General features: G+C 52.3%; 6 protein-coding genes across 6 annotated transcripts; 4 read left to right on the forward strand and 2 right to left on the reverse strand.

The window, feature by feature from the left end:
- Positions 1-227: 227 nt before the first annotated feature.
- On the forward strand, positions 228-6,224 carry CABS01_05819 (SNF2 family domain-containing protein; the record flags this gene model as incomplete). Its single annotated transcript, XM_060539187.1, has 6 exons — positions 228-836; positions 1,266-1,327; positions 1,416-3,504; positions 3,565-5,181; positions 5,242-5,392; positions 5,479-6,224. The coding sequence occupies 6 exons, from the start codon at positions 228-230 to the stop codon at positions 6,222-6,224; spliced, it is 5,274 nt and encodes a 1,757-aa protein (XP_060404582.1).
- Positions 6,225-6,784: 560 nt separating this feature from the next.
- Positions 6,785-8,571, forward strand: CABS01_05820 (uncharacterized protein; the record flags this gene model as incomplete). Its single annotated transcript, XM_060539188.1, has 3 exons — positions 6,785-7,624; positions 7,695-7,736; positions 7,837-8,571. Coding segments are annotated over 3 exons (1,617 nt in total), but the record flags the coding sequence as incomplete, so codon positions are not given.
- A 261-nt stretch (positions 8,572-8,832) lies between these two features.
- Positions 8,833-10,472, reverse strand: CABS01_05821 (dihydroorotase; the record flags this gene model as incomplete). The annotated part of the gene is made up of 10 exons (XM_060539189.1): positions 8,833-9,237; positions 9,321-9,338; positions 9,399-9,441; positions 9,495-9,524; positions 9,581-9,629; positions 9,685-9,736; positions 9,798-9,963; positions 10,035-10,225; positions 10,285-10,323; positions 10,395-10,472. The coding sequence occupies 10 exons, from the start codon at positions 10,470-10,472 to the stop codon at positions 8,833-8,835; spliced, it is 1,071 nt and encodes a 356-aa protein (XP_060404584.1).
- A 1,328-nt stretch (positions 10,473-11,800) lies between these two features.
- Positions 11,801-13,371, forward strand: CABS01_05822 (COP9 signalosome complex subunit 3; the record flags this gene model as incomplete). Its single annotated transcript, XM_060539190.1, has 3 exons — positions 11,801-11,950; positions 12,006-12,215; positions 12,274-13,371. 3 exons carry the CDS (start codon positions 11,801-11,803, stop codon positions 13,369-13,371), a joined length of 1,458 nt encoding a protein of 485 aa, XP_060404585.1.
- Positions 13,372-13,898: 527 nt separating this feature from the next.
- On the reverse strand, positions 13,899-15,900 carry CABS01_05823 (replication factor-a protein 1; the record flags this gene model as incomplete). The annotated part of the gene is made up of 4 exons (XM_060539191.1): positions 13,899-13,995; positions 14,048-15,484; positions 15,547-15,801; positions 15,863-15,900. The coding sequence occupies 4 exons, from the start codon at positions 15,898-15,900 to the stop codon at positions 13,899-13,901; spliced, it is 1,827 nt and encodes a 608-aa protein (XP_060404586.1).
- Positions 15,901-16,449: 549 nt separating this feature from the next.
- CABS01_05824 (dienelactone hydrolase) lies at positions 16,450-17,662 on the forward strand (the record flags this gene model as incomplete). The annotated part of the gene is made up of 4 exons (XM_060539192.1): positions 16,450-16,639; positions 16,695-16,744; positions 16,813-17,503; positions 17,568-17,662. 4 exons carry the CDS (start codon positions 16,450-16,452, stop codon positions 17,660-17,662), a joined length of 1,026 nt encoding a protein of 341 aa, XP_060404587.1.
- Positions 17,663-17,667: the final 5 nt, after the last annotated feature.

Below are 17,667 nucleotides of genomic sequence, written 5' to 3' on the forward strand. Positions count from 1 at the left end.
ACCTTCAGGCCTTGACAAGCAGCTTCCACAACTTGCGCCACTCCCACCCCCGGCTGTCTGCTTTGAGCAGCAAAAGATGGAAATCGATTGAACTGGCAGCATTAATTTCTTTTTCTTGGTGTTTTCTTTTGTCTTCAGATTCATCAACGCTCCAGAACCAACCCTCGCCGACCTACCAACTCCCGACAGACCCTCATAAATGCGATCAAGTCGCAACTTGTCGCACCATGGACGACCTTCCAACCGGTGCTGACGACGATGTCATAATGTCACTAGCGGGATCCCCGAGTGATGCCCTATTTGGACTGGACAATGCCGACTTTGATCCCTCCCACGAGACCGATCTTCGTGCCGATGAGAACGAGGCTGAGAGAAAGGTTGCGGACGAGGACGAGGTTATGCTTGACGACAGCTTGGCAGACGAAGATACGGAATTTGTGCCGGCAGATGGCGTCTCGATTCAATTAGAGAGTTACAACGCCGCTGCCGAGCCCGCAACTGAGGAGATCGCAAAAACACCGCCCAGAACCGACCTCGGCGTGGATGAACACATTCCTTCCATTGAGGCTGATGATACACACGAAAACGAGACGGCAATCACGAGCGAACGAGTAGATGGCTTTGAAAGTATCAAGCCAGAAGATGGCATAGAGGAGGCGGTATCGAAATTGCGCCCGTGGAACTTCGAGATAATCCTACCGCGCATATCACCGGAGGAACGCGCCCAGTACCTCTCAATAAAGAGCGACGTTGTGGATGAAGTTATTGAAGAGGTACCTGGTGTCGAAGGCGAATTGTGGTACAGAGTGGAGTTCACAGACGGACGACAAGACACCGTAAGTTCCTCTATTTGCAAATATGGCAGCGCTCCCCCCCCCCCCCCCCCCCCCCCCCCCCCCCCCCCCCCCCCCCCCCCCCCCCCCCCCCCCCCTCCCCCCCCCCTCCCTTCCCTCCCTCCTTTCTCTTCCCCCCCCCTCCTCTTGTCCTCCCCTTCCCCCTTTGTCTTGTTTCTCGCACCCCCCCCCCCCCCCCCCCCCCCATCTTAGACTCCCACCTTCGAATGCTCCTTGCCCTTGCCTCCTTCTCTCCTTCTTTCCTTGTTCTCTTCTCCTTCCTACCCCGGCTCATTTGAGGTTGCTCTTGCCTGCGAAGCAATCGTCAAATTCTCATATCTACCTTATAAATATCTCAACCCCTACCCAAGTCTTCTTTCCAAACCTCCTGCATACCTCACTCTTCACATACGACAACTCTCGCCCCGAGAGTCTCGTATTGCGGTCGGCATTAGCAAACGAGTAACCCCTTCCCGCCTCACAACTCCCGTCAGGTTCATATTGCTCTTTCCAATCTTCCCAAAAAATAGTACCTTCTCGACCGCCACTTATCCTCGAAGAGACAATCTACAGCTAACTCAGCCTCTGCGTGTGCATTTCTGAGAACCTAGCTGACTCGCTGAAGATACCTTTCGACGAATTACTCGCGTATGAAAGAGGCCAATTAGCTCTTAAAACATATCAGGGCATCATGGCTCCAGACACCAGCCACTGGCAAGACGAGTGGGAGGATTCAATTGCAGAATCTGATGCCAATCTCGATACTATTGAGCTTGACGAAGATGAAGTTCCCCGTCAATCTAAACGTCTACGAATCTCGACACATCGCCGCACGCGCGAAGACTCCGATTCCGACGAGGACGTTCGTTCCCGCCGTTCCAAACGCCAGCGTACGTCTACAAGACCGAGCACGAGACACAACTCGAAAGTGATCTCAGACGATGGGGTCACGGACGAGGTTCCCGCGCGAGGTCGACAACTCAGAGAGCGGACTCAGAAACAGCTCAAATTGACAAGCATGGCCTTTGCCAGCATGCCCTTAAGTCGGGACAATGATTTGGACGAGTTGTCTCAGGACCACCCTCGCCAACAATCCGACGACGACGATGACTTTCAGATCATCACATCCGATCTCTTGCCAAAGTCCTCCTCGGCCAGGCGCAAGAAGTCACGCCGCCTTAGGGTCAAGGCCAAAACCATCGAGCAACCCAGATCTCGTGGTTCCTCAATTGAGTTTGAGGATCGTCGCCGGTCTGGCAGATCCACGAGGAACAAGGGCAGCATGCTTGATCTTGCATTGATGGATGAGGAATCATTCTACGTTGAAGATACAGCACCCGCCAGCGTTCCCAAGGTCATGAACATCAAGGAAGTCTTCAAGCCAATTGACCATGACGCACCCTTCAATCAATATCACTCCGATATCTGCATCACGTGCAACACTGGTCCTGCCGCCAACAAAGGTCCCCTGATTGGCTGTCAAGGCTGCTCCGTATCTTTTCACAAAAGTTGTATCGGCTACAGATCTGCCAGAGAACATATTGTCACCAAGGTCGGCGTGGACGATTTTGTTCTACAGTGTAAGTTCTGTATTGGCATCTATGCCAAGAAGGACAGGAACAGCCCAAGACATAGCCGGTGTCAAGAATGCAAACGTTCCGGGCGGTCATGTGCGGCGTTTTCGCCCAAGAAAACCCCTAGACAAGAGGAGAAAATTCGTCTTGAGAATGGTGGTGAAGACCCTGTCACGGCAGTGGCTCCATCATTGGTCAACAACGCCGAAAACCTCTTATTCCGCTGTAACATGTGCAAGCGTGGATGGCATTTTGAGCATTTGCCATCGTCACAAACGGATTCAGACGTGTCTGACATTCGCCAGCAGCGACTTGCTGAATACTCTGTCGACTGGAAGTGTGTCGACTGCGGCACGGTATCCGACAAGATACAGACCTTAGTTGCCTGGCGGCCCCTGGGTAAAGCCTCACTCGAAGAGGGGAAGACCTATAGCGATTTGAATGAGGATGAGAAAGAGTATCTCATCAAGTGGCAGGACAAGTCGTACTTCCATTGCAGCTGGATGCCTGGTGCATGGCTCTTTCACATTGCCGCGGGTGTGATGCGCAACTCCTTTGCGAAGAAGGATGCGGATCAGAACTTGGCCCTGAAATTTACCGAAGCCGAGGCAATCCCCCAAGATGCCCTCATGGCCGATGTCATCTTCGAGGCCAAGGTGAAAGGAGAAAAAGCAAGGACGCTGGAAGATGAGATGGAGCGTATTGAGAGCGTCGATAAGATCTTCGTGAAATTCCAAGGTCTTGGCTACGACGAAACGGTATGGGATTCGCCGCCAAAGTCAGATGCCGGCGAGGTTTACACAGCATTCAAAGCCGCATACTACGAATACCTCACTGGCAAGTACTTCACCAGCTCCACGAATGCCAAAATGAAAGAGCGCGTCAACAAGTGGAAGGACAAGGAATTTGTCAAGTTGGCCCAGCAGCCCCCTGGTCTGCGCCGCGGCAAGCTTATGGAATACCAAATTGAGGGCGTCAACTGGATGCTATGGAACTATCACAGCGAAAAGAACGCCATTCTTGCCGATGAGATGGGACTGGGCAAAACGGTACAGGTCGTCGGCTTGATCTCGACCCTGGTCCACGGCGACCCAAAGGTATGTTTGTGCTGCTCATGAGGAGGCTGCTGTATATTGTGCTGACACGGGCGTTCGTAGTGTTGGCCTTTCCTTGTTGTCGTTCCGAACTCAACCTGTCCAAATTGGCGTCGCGAAATCAAACAATGGGCTCCAGACCTCCGAGTAGTCACTTACCATGGTGGCAAGCAAGCGCAAGAGTTGGCGTACAAATACGAGCTCTTTCCGCGCGGCTCCCAAGAGATCAAGGCCCACGTTGTTGTCATGTCATATGACTCTGCGCAAGACGATCGCACGAAACATCTCTTCCGTTCAGTTCAATGGGCTGGCCTGGTAGTTGACGAGGGACAGCGATTAAAGAATGACAAGAGTCTCTTGTACACGGCTCTGCGTTCCATGCGGTTCCCCTTCCGACTCCTTCTCACGGGCACGCCGCTGCAGAATAACAAGCGGGAGCTTTTCAACTTGCTTCAATTCATCGACCCAACCCAGAATGCTGCGAAACTCGACGAAGAATTCCAGGAGCTCAATGCGCAGAACCTCCCTGAACTGCACGGTCGGATCAAACAATACTTTCTGCGGAGGACCAAAGCTCAGGTTCTCAAGTTCTTGCCTCCCATGGCTCAAATCATCGTTCCCGTCTCTATGTCGATCCTACAAGAGAAGCTCTGCAAGTCAATCATCGCCAAGAGTCCCGATCTGATCAAGGCAATCTTCGCAGACGACAAGGTCAACAAGAAAGACCGTGGCAGTCTGAACAATATTCTCATGCAGCTACGGAAATGTCTCTGTCATCCGTTCATGTACAGCGAAGCAGTCGAAGAGCGAACAGTTGACCAAGTCCAGCTACACGAGAATCTAGTGTCGGCGTCAGGGAAGCTGATGCTTCTCAACATCATGTTGCCGAAGCTGAAAGAAAGAGGACACAGGGTTCTCATCTTCAGCCAGTTCTTGAACCAATTGGACATCATTGAAGATTTCCTGAACGGTCTCGGCTTCCAATACCGACGACTTGACGGCAGTCTCAGCAGTCGGGAAAAGCAGAAATATATCGATGACTACAACGAACCTAACTCTCCAGTCTTTGCATTCCTTCTCTCCACAAGAGCTGGAGGCGTGGGTATCAATCTCGCAACTGCTGACACTGTCATCATCTTGGATCCTGATTTCAACCCCCATCAAGACATCCAGGCTATTTCGCGTGCTCATCGCATTGGTCAGAAGCATAAGGTGTTGTGCTTTCAACTCATGACCAAGAATTCAGCAGAGGAAAAGATCATGCAAATTGGCCGCAAGAAGATGGCTCTCGACCATGTTCTGATCGAAGCAATGGACGATGTGGGAGAGTCTGAAGACCTAGAGTCGATCTTGAAATTCGGTGCCTCAGCATTGTTCAGCGATGATCAGAGCGAAAAGGACATCGTCCGGTACGATGATGCTAGCGTTGACAAGCTCCTTGACCGGTCGACTATTGAGCAGACAAAGACTGGCGACGACGATTCCGCTGAGTCGCAATTCTCCTTCGCCCGTGTATGGGCCAATGACAAGGACGGATTCGAAGACCATCTTGCTGAAGAAAACGAGCCCACAGTCAATCCTAACGTATGGGAGGAGATCTTGGCAGAGCGAGAAGCAGAAGCCAAACGCGTGGCCGAGCTAAACAAGGAAGTTCTTGGTCGAGGTGGTCGACGCCGCCAGGTAAACAATCACTGTTCGATTTATCTACTTTTCCCAAGTGTGCTAACAGAGTCATCTTAGGCAATCAGCTACAAGAATAACGGCGGTACCGGCGTGGTCACTGACCTCCCCATCAACAGCGACAGCTCCGATAATGACGGAGATTTTGTCGGTGGAGATGAGGAGGAGGATCCTGATACTGACATGGAAAATAGGGATGACAGTTCCAAAGGTAAAGCCAGACCTTCAGCTTCTCGTTCAACTAAGAAAATTACGCGTGACGTGAAAAGAAAGCAAATTGACACATCCACGCCACAGAAGAAGCGACAGCGCAAGATATCCAAAACCGACATCGTGCAATACAAAAGGTTCAAAACGGTAACTCCACGCAAACCAAGACAGACACCTCAAAAACGAACCCCCAACGCATCGCGACAGGCCAAGGCGCCCTCCACAAGTGGAAAATCAATCCGGACTGGCCTGGATCAGGTCCAAACCCCATCCACGGAGCAATCCAACGAAACGGACGACCCAATCACGTCTACCCCGTCTACCCACCTCCTCAGCCCAACCTTAACCCCATCTATCACCAGCCCGGAGCCGAGCTCTACCCACAACCCCCTCCCGCACCAGGAAGCCGTCCCGGTCGACCGATGAAGCCTGACATGGCCTGGCTTGACCACTTGACAGCAGCCCGAACGGTTACTGGCGGTGAGTTGCCTCCAACTCAGCAGGCTGCTCATGGGTTCTACCAGCAACAACAGTCTGCTCCTGTCATACGTCAAGCAGCGTCTGGCAACCCTATTGTGCCATCTGCGTCAGGCAAGGCACGTAGACCGTCGTTCGGTTTGTCCCAGATGCACCCTAATGCATCTTCTTGTGCGGATTGCGGCTTTCGGCATTATTCGACCAATTGCCCAGCCCCGACTTCAGAAGTCCAATTACGTCTGGCTCTCGATCACTTGAAGCGTTGGCCATCGACTTCCAGGAACCCTGCCGCAGAACGAAAACTAATAGAGAAGCTACACTTGGTAGCTACGACGAATGATCGTCGAAAGGAATGAACCTTCGATATTTGCTTCAGAAAGCTTATAGCATTACGGGTCCTCAGATAAGGTCACTCAAACGAAGACAGAAATACCCTTTTACTGGATTGGGTCGTCAGTATCGACTGACGTATCAACACTTACAATATTTGGCATGGATGGGACTTCAGATAGAAAAGTATACTAATCTGACGTTTCTCCAAGGCTGTGCCTCCGTAACGAACCTCATGGGATTTGCTCTGTTAGACTTGTTCAACCGTAGAAGGCAGCTGTTTGTCACGTGTTGAGGTACAAACCAGGACTGCAGCTAACCGGGCGATTGCAGCGGATCTTATTTCGGTCGAGCAAACGACGATAGCAACGGACATTTCCCGACTTTCTTAGGCTTTTGTTGTGACTCCTAAACCACTCGCGTCCAAGGCATCAGAATCCCATGTCTGAGCCTTTGGCGCCTTGGTCCGCAACTTTTGGCCGTCCTGCAAGCGGTAGACGACATCAAAGTCGTCTTTGATGGAGTTGAACGGAGCATCGCGACGCGTTGGAACTGAGCTTCTCGGTCGACGGCATCATAAGGTAAACAAGGTAGGAAGTGCTGGCCTCCTTCCCCGTTTGCAGGGTGGTCCGAATCCTCCATAATATCTCCCGTGCCCCAGTCTGGCCCGTTTTCGACTTTTTTCAAGCAACTCAACATAGACTCTGCTTCGGCTTCTTCTTCTTATTCTTCTTCTCGTCCCCCATTCTTTCCTTCCTTCTCTACTTCTTTTCGCTCCTGCAGTATGGAATCGAGCCTTGCCTATTCTGCTTCCGAAAAATCATACTCGCCACAGGGCTCCCGAGGCTTTACTCGCAATACGACGCCTGAATCCGAGGCTTCATCGGAACTGAGCGGTATTCCTAACGCGCAAATTAGCGACAGAAAGATGAAAAGCTCCCGAGTCGTCTTCTTCGATTCCCAAAACCAGCCTCAACCGTTTTATCCTCCCGAATACCCTCAGTCTGGGTCTGTGCAGACACCGATGAGACACGGCCTCGCAAACGCTCCCCGCAGTGTCGATGCCCCGAACTGGCGCATGGGTATGGGCATAGGTATGGGAGGCGGTCCAGGCCACAGGCACTACAGCTCGTTCAGCTCGTCGGCCAGCGGCACCGAGTACATGATCATGGGATCACAAGTGCAAGATTGTCAGGCTTCAAGCATGGGAAGAAACACGAACATCGACACTTCGGGCTTCCACGGCTACTGTCTGGATCGTGGAAACGGCAACTATACCAGGTTGATTCCTGCCGACTCGCTTCCACCTTTAATCGGTATACCAGCCGTTCAGAATGGCGCTGAAGGTCTGCTTGTTCTCCCACAGCCTCGAGGCGTGGACCCTCAGAACTTGGCTAGCAGCCCTGTCCAGCCTGTTGCTTTCAGAGTATGTTTGCTTCCTTCTTTTCTTCTCCACCCCTTGTCAGGCACCAAAGTGTTGGCGCTGAACCTTTCAGTCACCTCCGTCTTCACCGGCACCGGTATCTGATGCCCTTCAGGTATGCTCACCTGTTTCTTTGAAGTCATTGTTCTTCATATTATTCTGCATCCATGTTTATGGATTACATCGTTTACTGACACGAATCTGTGAATTTGTAGCGTAGAATCGACCAGATCATTGCCACCTCCCCCAACTCGCCAAAGAAGCCCAAGATCTACTGTGACAAGTGGGTTCACGAGGGCGTCTGCGCATTCACCCAGCAAGGTTGCAAGTACAAGCATGAGATGCCCCTCGATAAGGCGACACAGCACTCACTCGGTCTTTTCCATGGGTTTCCGGCATGGTGGAAGAAGCAGCAGACTGAAATTCGGCAACAGCAGCAGCAGCAGCAGCAGCAGCAGCCTCAGCAGCCTCAGCAGCTTCAGGGCAGCGGAACCGAGGTCTACTTTGACCTTCGTCAGCAATCTCAGAGTGGCTTGAGTTCGCCCATGATTGGTGACAGGGCTCTTGCTAGCTCGACGAGAGCGACGCCGTCGTGGCGGAGAGGCGAGGGTGGCAGGAACCAAGGACAGATGAGCGCAGGATCACTGGCGAGACCCGGTGCAGGACACAGAAACTCGCCTGGTAAGTCTTCCATTGTCATCTCTTCTACGGAGTTGAAGCTCATATCAACAACAGACTCGAGACCTACGTACCAGCAGAATATGGATTCGCCTACCTCATCTTGTGTCTGGGGCCCGATCGGTCCGCCTTCGAAGCAGACGCCCGACCCAAATCCGCATTCCTACCAGAATATGAGTGCCTTCGCCACTTCCAACAACTTCGCTCTGCTGAGCTCTCTTGATACGAACACGGGTGAGATGGACGATGGCCGCAGATATGAGTCCTACTAGAGCTGACAGCTTGGTATCAACTTGTTGGATGGGATATGGCAAGGTTGGAATGATGAGACACGAGGCATGACAGAGTTGTGGGTATTGTCACGTTATCACTTTTATTTTGTTTCCTGGCTTGAAAAAATGTATGTATTATAGAAGACGCTGACCAACAATCGGGGAGTCGCGAGCGAATAACTGATCCGAAAACCGCCTCCTTTTGCGAAGTGTGACCCAAATTCATCATCCACAATGCTTTCATCCGACCATAGCAAACGTTTACAGCCAGGCAAGACTCCAAGTCTCCTTACCAGCGCGGAACGGCACAACCTGGATCCCCTTACCCTCAAACGTCTGCTGAACGACGGCGCCGCCATCGCGGGTGAGGCGGATCCGCTCCTTCCTGGTGTCCTCGGTGCCGTAGAACTTGCGGCCGTAGCCGCTGACGAAGCCCTCGAGGGCCTCCTGGGTGATGTCGGCGTCGGCGAGCTCGCCGCGGGCGACGGCCTCGTCGAGGGCGGCGAGGAGGTACTGGACGGCGTAGGGCTGGGTGAAGACGCCGGCGGCGGCCTTGGAGGGGCCCGTCTTTGCGGTGATGGGGTGCGGGGCGGAGTCGGTGCCGAGGAAGAACTTGCCGTTGCTGTTGACTACGGCGTTGAGGAGGGCTTTGCGGTCGGCGGGGAGCTGGTGGGCGTTTGTTAGCTTTTGCTTCTGTTCTTTGGAAGAAAGATGATGAGTGTTTTTGCTGGAAAACTTGCCTTGGCAACGGGCTTGCAGAAGTTGAGCTACAATCACAGATGTCAGTCTTTGGAAGGCCAGGGGTTGAGAGATTTCTCATCTCGTACCGCATCACCGACGACGTCGTCGATGGTAATGAAAAGGTGGTGGCTATTGACTTGGTCAGGACTGTGTTCTTCTTGAGGTAGGTTTGGGGTACATACCAAGTGATGGTGCCGGCGACGTTGGGGCCACTTGTAACTAGTCAACCAAAAAAGAATTGCGACTGTTTGACGGCATCGTCACTTACCATGACTTGACGGCTGCAACAGCCTCAGCGGTTGTGCAGTGCTCGAGGACTGTAAAGTCAGTTGGCCAAGTTCTGCTTCGTTGGACAGAGATAGTTGTACTTACTGATTCTGAGCTTGGGGTACTTGGCGTGAAGCGCCTTCAGCGTGGGGAGGAACTGGGACATGAATGTCAGCAGATGGATGCGCATCTTGGCCATTATCTGTGGGGTTATTTACCTTAGACTCGGCGTTGAGCGTAGTGATGTCGCTCCCAGCGTGGGAAGGGCACTCTCCGTGGAGGCAGAGAAGCAGGTCAACCTCCTCCATGGCCTTGAAGACCTCGTGGAAGGCATCGTAGTCGACGACGCCATCGGCGCTGTTCGTGGTGACGCCGGCAGGGTAACTGGCAGCAGCACCTCGAGTCAATCACCAAGCACGTAGCTAATTTACTTTTCAGGGCGCCTCAAAACACACCTCTTGACTGCGGCGACACCGGCCTTCTTGGCCTCTCTGATGGTATCGGGCGTGACGTCCTGGTGAAGGTAGAGAGTCATGAGCAGGTCGACCTCGTCCTTGCCCAGGGCCGCCTTGATACGCGATGAGTAGTCCAGAGCCCGCTTGACGCTCGTCACCAGGTTGTTTTGCAGGTTAGGCATGATCAGTGCCTTTGCAACTATGTTAGTAGATGGTTCCAGCTGACGACGGGAACTTACGGAGGGCGTACCTGGTTGACACCTCCGGGGCGAACAGTCGGAGCGACGATCTGAAATCGTTTTAGCATTCATAATATACCCTTCAGTGGTGGCGTGAGTTCCATGACCGCTGACCGCGTACCTGGAGCATGTCATCGTCACGCAAGTGGACATGGGCGTCAAAGGCCGCGGGCAACTCGACGGTATCAGGGAGAGGCATCTTGAATGGTGAGTGGACTGATGTATTGGGTGTCACGGCTTCTATAAACTATCAGACAGAGTCACTCGATAATTTAAGGACTTTGATTCATACCTGATGATCTCTGTTCGCAGAAATGGTCCAAGATTGGTTTTCCGCCGATGTCGCTGAGTAGTTGATTTCGGTCCTCAATCTCGTCTCGAAATGTTTTTTTTTTCGTTGGAGTTCATGGTGGGGGCGGGGTAAATGACTAGGTTCCCCAAAGGCTCGAAACCATCTATTAATTGACCTCCTCATTTACCTTTACCTACCTTACTTACCTTGAATGAAACGCATATCACCGGGCGCTGATTGCCAATGACACTCAGCCTGAGACGTTGGAACCCTTGAAGAGACTTCACGATAATATTCAATCCTACCATCTTACTGCCATTTGCTCCAACGCAACGCAACCATGAGAATAAAGCACGGCCTCGGAACCGTTGAGTTCAATTTAACCATTTGAAAGGAGTATTTCCATCTAATGTTGAGGCTACATAGGATCATCTGCCTGATCTCTCTCTAATTTGTATCCTTACCCTTACTTCTTGCTGTCTCTATACCCTATGTTATCTTTTTTGTCGCCCTTGTTGCATTTGGCTGTATGCCATCTCTACGAGGAGGTAATTTGATCCTGTCGCTTCGGCCCTACTCGAGTCTCAGTCGTTTTACTTTCACCAGGCTTGAGTGACCTCCCTGTATGATGATGAATTTTAGTAAAGGGAAGAGTGGTAAGATCCAGAGTTGTATGAAGTCAGGTCATTTGAGGTCTCTTTCATTCTACGGTGATCTACTACCCAGGACCTTGTCGGTATGGAGGGGTATTCCTGCCCCACTAGCCAGCCAACCCAAGGTACGAGGTACCTTACGGAGTGCATTGCTACAGGCATGATTGGGACTTCACCTTGATTCACCGATGACCAGGCAGGCGCGAGATGTAATCGGTATCAAATCAGCCGAAGATTAAGCGAGGTGCACTTGCCTTGTGGTGCCGTGCACGGACCAGTATCCCCCACAATGGATCAATGGTATCCGTACAGCCTATGCTGGTACCTACTAGGTAGTCTTGAGCTTCATCATCACCAAGAAGCTTCTCAGGATCACGCTGGGTTGCGACTTGGCTTTGTGAACCTCTAACGACCTCTCCATACAAACCACCGTTTCCCATAATAACCCCTCGTCCGACTTGAGAAACTTCATTCCAACACAAGCTTCGCACCCGGGTTTCTGCAACTGTCGCCGCTGCTGTCACAACCAGTTGTTGGAGCTCCAGCTTTCTAGTTTGGCAAGGTGCCCGAATCGTCGGCAAGATGGAAGACACGCTTTTCTACTTCGAGCGCGAGAAGTACAAGACCGACGAAGTCTATGACAAGACCATTAGAAATCACATTTTGAAGATCACTCGTCTATTCAAGGACGATGCGCCGGCCATCATAGCCAAAGCGCCGCAATTGCTCGAGGTCTCTTGGTCCCCCCACCTTTGGCTGTATGTTGCTGCTAACCACCATGCCACAGATCGTCCACCCCACCGACCACTCTATTTCCCACCTCGCGATCCTGAACACTCTGAAGCATCTGGATGAAAGCTCTCTGCCCCTTCCGATCGATACCTTCCGAGAACACATCGCCCGGTTCCTGTTGTCGTTCGACGCCCGGCAGATGCGCTATGTTGGTGATGTCTTCTACGACCTGTTGAAGGATGTCGTGGAATGCAAGTTCTTTCAGGTAAGAAACATTCCAAGTTTGGTTCACTATCCTGACTAATCGCATGTTCTCTTGGCAGGCGCGTCAATCTGTAGAGATCGTTGTTGCCGCATTGAGGCTACTCGATCCCGAATCAGCCGTACTCACGAGCCTCCACCTCGCTGTGGTGAGGCTAGCTTACGAGACGACGAACTACGACGAAGTGCTGCCGATACTCGAGAAACCATGGGTGTTCCTTCCTGGAATGAAGGACCAGCCTCGTCCAACATACCCTTGCGATTTGACAGCTTCACCTTCCGCCTATATCAGCCCCGCCACACAACTTACCGAATACTTGACTCGCGAGGGTGTCATGGAGCACGAGTACCTCAGTGCCCAAATCTTCACGAAGGAGCTCAAATGGGCGCAGGCTCACAAAGCCTACCAACGAATCATCACTTGGCCGTCAAGGGAAACCTCTGTGAGCAAGTTGATGACTGACTCCCACAAGCGGTGGCTTCTCACAGGTCTCTTGGCTCTCGGCCACGCGCCGGTTTTACCCGGACAAATCAGCTCAAGCGCTCAGAAGGCGTTTGCATCTCTGTCAAAACAATATGCAGATCTCGCGAGCCTATTTTCCACCACCAATGTTGAACAGTTCAAGGGCGCAGCCGAGAAAGGCATTGATACGTGGGCAGCTGATGGAACCACCGAGCTGATCAAGGCGGTTGTGACGGCGTACCAGAAATGGCAGATTCTTGGTCTCGCCGACGTGTATCACAAGATCAGCGTATCGGAGATCCGCCAACAGACACTCAGTGCCGAGACAGCTCGAAACATCGAGACTGACGAGGAGGTGGAGCAACTCCTGCAGGATATGGTCACCATCGGAATGCTTCAGGGCTCATTGGAGGTCAGCCCTGATGGCGTCAAGTGCCTCATCTTCCTCCCGCGTGACACGGAAATCGAATACAGCGAGTACCAGAAGAAGATCACAGACGACGCGCGCATCAAGGCGTTGAACAAGTTTGCCGAGGTTAGCGATGTTCGTCTTGCCGCGTCAAAGGACTACGCCAAGCACATCATTCGTGAGCAGAAGCGCCAAGACAAGGACAGCTCTCAGTCGCACAACACCGAGTTCGGCTTCGACGCATCCATCGAGGACGAAGATCTCATGACGGGTATTCAACATCCTTAGTACCTTTACCGGGTGGGCCATCCTTCGAAGATGATCTTTCGATGTCACTGCAGTTCGCGCCTTTTTTGACGAAGTAACGAAGGCACGAAGTGAGGGAAGGAGGGTAGTGAGATGATTTCTTGCATGAGAAGAAGAGCGAAACGTAGTGCTGCATGAGATTTGACCTCGGCATACTGGGGGCATCAGGCTGGCGTTACGAGATCAGGTTCACAAGGGATATTGCTTTGATTGCCAAAAGAGGCATTTGCGACACCATCAGCAGAAATGCAAGAGCCCGAGTTCTTGGGACTGACTGTGGTAGATTAGGTAGAGAAAGAAGAAACCGCAAAATAGTATTCTCTTCCGGCATTAGCACGTTTGCCCGAGCATATTGTTCCGTTGACTCTCATGTTTTCGCGGTCCTTTGCCTCATAGCTCATCAAATTTTTGATCGCCCCTTCTAACTACCTTAGGGTTCTTCACGCAGATGCGTGAGCTACCTTTCCATCATTAAAGTACACATACAACGGTCTCCCTTCCAAGCATTTTTACGAGCTGATACCAAATTGCTTTATGAGATCCGCAAGCTTAGCTCCCTCGGCCTTGTAGTCGATCTGCCCTGCGCTCAAGACCTGGTAGCGTACCCTGAAAAAGGTTAGTGTTTGAAAAATCAGCTGCGGTCAAGGAATCATCATACCTCTGAGCTTCGCCGAAGGTGTCCATCTTCGCACGACATCGGAAGTTTAACTTGGTGCAATTCGCTTGCTCGAATGCCTGTGCCATCTTCGTTTCATCCTCCTCGCGTAAAGCCATAAGATCGTCTGCCGACATGCCCATGATGACACGACCGACATCATCGAAGCAGCTGAGCCACAGCTGGTTGGTGTGGTCGCACACGTTGATAGACATGATGTACCGATATTCGGGCTTCGGGTGGGCAACATCGCACTTTTCGCAACGCCAGGTACCATCTCCCATGTCAGTCACCTTCTTGTTGCAGCCCTCGTTGCTACATGCGGGATAAGCAAAGTTCTCCTGCTTGATGTAGACAATGGTAGCCTTGAGGTTGAAGTAGTCTTGGTTCTCCATGCCCAAGTTCTCCTCCTTCACCTGGAGAATGGACTTGTCCTGGTCCTTGCGACCAGTGGCATTGCCCATGCTGGCCATGTTGTTGTGGCTGCTGAAGGTATCATTGCGACCAGATGAGTCATACCAGCCCTTCAGACGGTGAGCATCAGGAATATCCGGGTCAATGGACATCGTTCCAGAAGAAAGCAGGCTGAGACTGCGACCACCAAAGTCAGACACCTTAGTACCCTTGAAAGCCACGACAGACTCAGGCTTGGCGTCAAAGTTAGTAGCGCTCTTGCCCCAGATGGTGACGCGAACTGAGTAATTCGTGTCGTCGACCAACGTGAGCTCACGCTTCTCGTAAGGCTTGCCAGTCGACTTGGAGACGATTTGGGACACCTCAGCGACCTCCTTCAAAACGCCAATAACGTCAACGGTCGCATCCTTCTCGACTTCCTGAAGCTCTTGAATGTTGCAGAAGTTGAACCGCACCTGCGGCACACTACTCTGATCCTCTGCCTTCTCGATCTGGGTATCGCGCTCGAAAGTGAGCTCGTAGTCGTTCGGCAGGTTTGTGAATTGCTTCTTGGCAAGTTGGACTTTGCAAGGGTTGGAGATGTAGTAGACACCTCCCTCCTGAAGCAGATCGTAGTACTGGTCACATTGGTCGTTGAAGCCGGTTGCCTTGATCTCGCCACTCTCGTCAAGCAAGTTGACACTGAACAGCTTGCCCTCGCCACTAGGCTTGTGCCATGTCCGGATGTCTGACTTTTGCGTGACGCGAGCCTTGATGGTCCACTTGTGAGCGTAGGGAGAGAGGGCTTCGATAGGGTAGATGTTATTGCTTCCATGCTGGCCGGTGGCACCTCCAGCAGAGCGCGTGGGTATCGATTGAGGCTTTGGTGTGGGCTTGGTCTCCTCTTGCTTGACACCGTAGAAGTTCTGTCCGCCGATGGTTGTGTTTGCTGCTGCAGGAGGCTTCGCTTCAAAGGCTTGAGGCTCGCCGAGCTTGTCTGGTGTGCCGAACTGCTCGACAACCTCGAGGCCGAGGATAATCAGAATGCTTTCAGAGGTTAGGTCACTTTTCTCGAGAAATTTCATAAAGAGAGGCAAAGAAACACGTACTTCTTCCCCTTCACGGAGTTCGCTTGGTACTGAGTAATCCGCACGATGCAGTTTCTGACCAGCTTGTTGTCGTGGACAACATGGTTGACCTGCGTAGCCAACATGCACTGAACATAGTTGCTCACATCGCTGAGAACAATCCGGTATCTCTCCGCGTTGCCTCCTGCTTGTGCGGCCAAAGGCTTGATTTGCAGGCACTGAAGAACCGGGACTGGGAATTTCGTGTTGGCACCTTCGGGGTCGTTGAAGATGGCGCTGCACCCGCTCAGTCAGTACGGAAAGGGTGAGAAGGGCAGTAAATCATAGAATCACTCACTCCAAGGCTCCCTTCGTGATCTTCGATTCGACATCCATCTTGAGGGTTGGCGAAGATGAAGTATCGTGTGCAAGTTTGTTGGTTGAGAATGGTGAGGATTTGGAGGTTGAGGCAAGTTCTTCGCGAAATGGAGGAGGAAAGCGCGTCGACGCGTTTAATGGCTTTTGGCGGGGTTCTTGCCTTCCGTTAGGTAAGCTGGTAATTAACGAGTCCTGCTATTTCTCACATGCCCCGTGGTGGCCAGTTGCCTGTCATGCCTGCCCGTGTCGTCTGGATTCAGCGTGGGGAAAGATGGTAGCCCGGTACGTACCTAACTTTAGGTGGCAGCGACTTCACGCGGGGCAGCTACAAGCATCAAGCTGAGACGTCATCCCTGGTGGTGTTACGAGCTATGTACACGTACCTCTCAGTCCAGACTTGATCCAAACGTTGCGCCAAGGGATACAGACTTCTACTTTGACAGTGCATCCTGCATTTCTGTGAGCCTACACTAACATATCGCAACATCTTGTACTACTTTCGACCTCAGAGCCGTTTGCCTCGTACTGCAGTGCTCCGCACCGATACTCATAACCCCGCTCAACAAGATGACCCAGATCGAGCCTGATATTGCGACGAAAGCTCCCGAGAGCGACGCCGCTGAGACTATCACTGTCACCGAGCCCGTCACCGAAAGCACCTCTGCTGCCGACACTCCGGCTCAATCCACCAGCCCTACGACGACTACAGGAGGCGCTGGAGAGCACAGCGAACACTGCGTGTCCGACAGACCAACTCGTGAGCTCCCTCGCTGAGCCTCTGCTGTCATTTGCGCAAGACTGACTCGAAACAGCGTCCGGCCAATCCTCGACGGGAGAGATAATCAAGATCAACGGTGTCGAAGTGAGTAGATTACCTGTCATACAACTACGGGCACATCGTGACCACGGCCAACGACTAACCCATGCAAGGTCTACATCTCGAAACCCGCCGACTACCCTCATGCGCCAGCCAGGCTTCTCCTCCTCCTGACGGGAGGCACGGGTCTTAAGTCCACAAATAACCAGCTTCAAGCCGATAAGTTTGCCAGTGAGGGCTACGTAGTGGTCATGCCCGATCTCTTCAACGGTGATGCGGCGCCCAATTCGTCGACCATCGACAGCAGCGAGGACACCGGATCGTTCCTGGACACTTTCAAGATGAAGATCGTCGAGACGGCCAAGAGTTTTCAAATTGACATGTGGCTGGCGCGACACACAGAGGAGAAGGTTCTGCCGATTCTCTACAAGGTCATTGAAGGCTCGAAGGAGAAGTTCGCCGATGCGGTGAAGAACGGCGACGGCATCTACGCTGTCGGCTACTGCATTGGAGGACGCTATATCCTTCACTTGGGCTCAGACAAGAAGGTCGCGACAGGAGGTCAAGGACTTGCCGATGCCGAGGCCGGCGAAGTGAAGACTGGTCCATTCATCAAGGTCGGCGCGATAGCACACGGTGCTTCTGTCACCCCTGATGACTTCACGGGCGTCAAAGTCCCCATATCTCTCGTCTGCGTTGAGAATGATCCTCTGTTCCCTGAGGAGGTCAGAACACATGGCGAGGACGTCATGTCAAAGGCAAACCTCGAACACGAAGTTCAGGTGTACCCCGGCGTGCCACATGGTAAGGCCCAAAAGTCTGCCCTTACCTAATAAGGCGTTAATCGAATGCTAACCTTCACGACTAGGTTTCGCTGTTGTTGGCGAATATCAGGACGCAGCTATCAAAGATGCTCAGACTACCGCTTACGACCAAATGCTGAAGTGGATCAAGGAACATTGAGAATA

This window comes from Colletotrichum abscissum (assembly GCF_030869225.1).
Source record: "Colletotrichum abscissum strain IMI 504890 chromosome Unknown Scaffold_12.1, whole genome shotgun sequence".
NCBI lineage: Eukaryota > Fungi > Ascomycota > Sordariomycetes > Glomerellales > Glomerellaceae > Colletotrichum > Colletotrichum abscissum.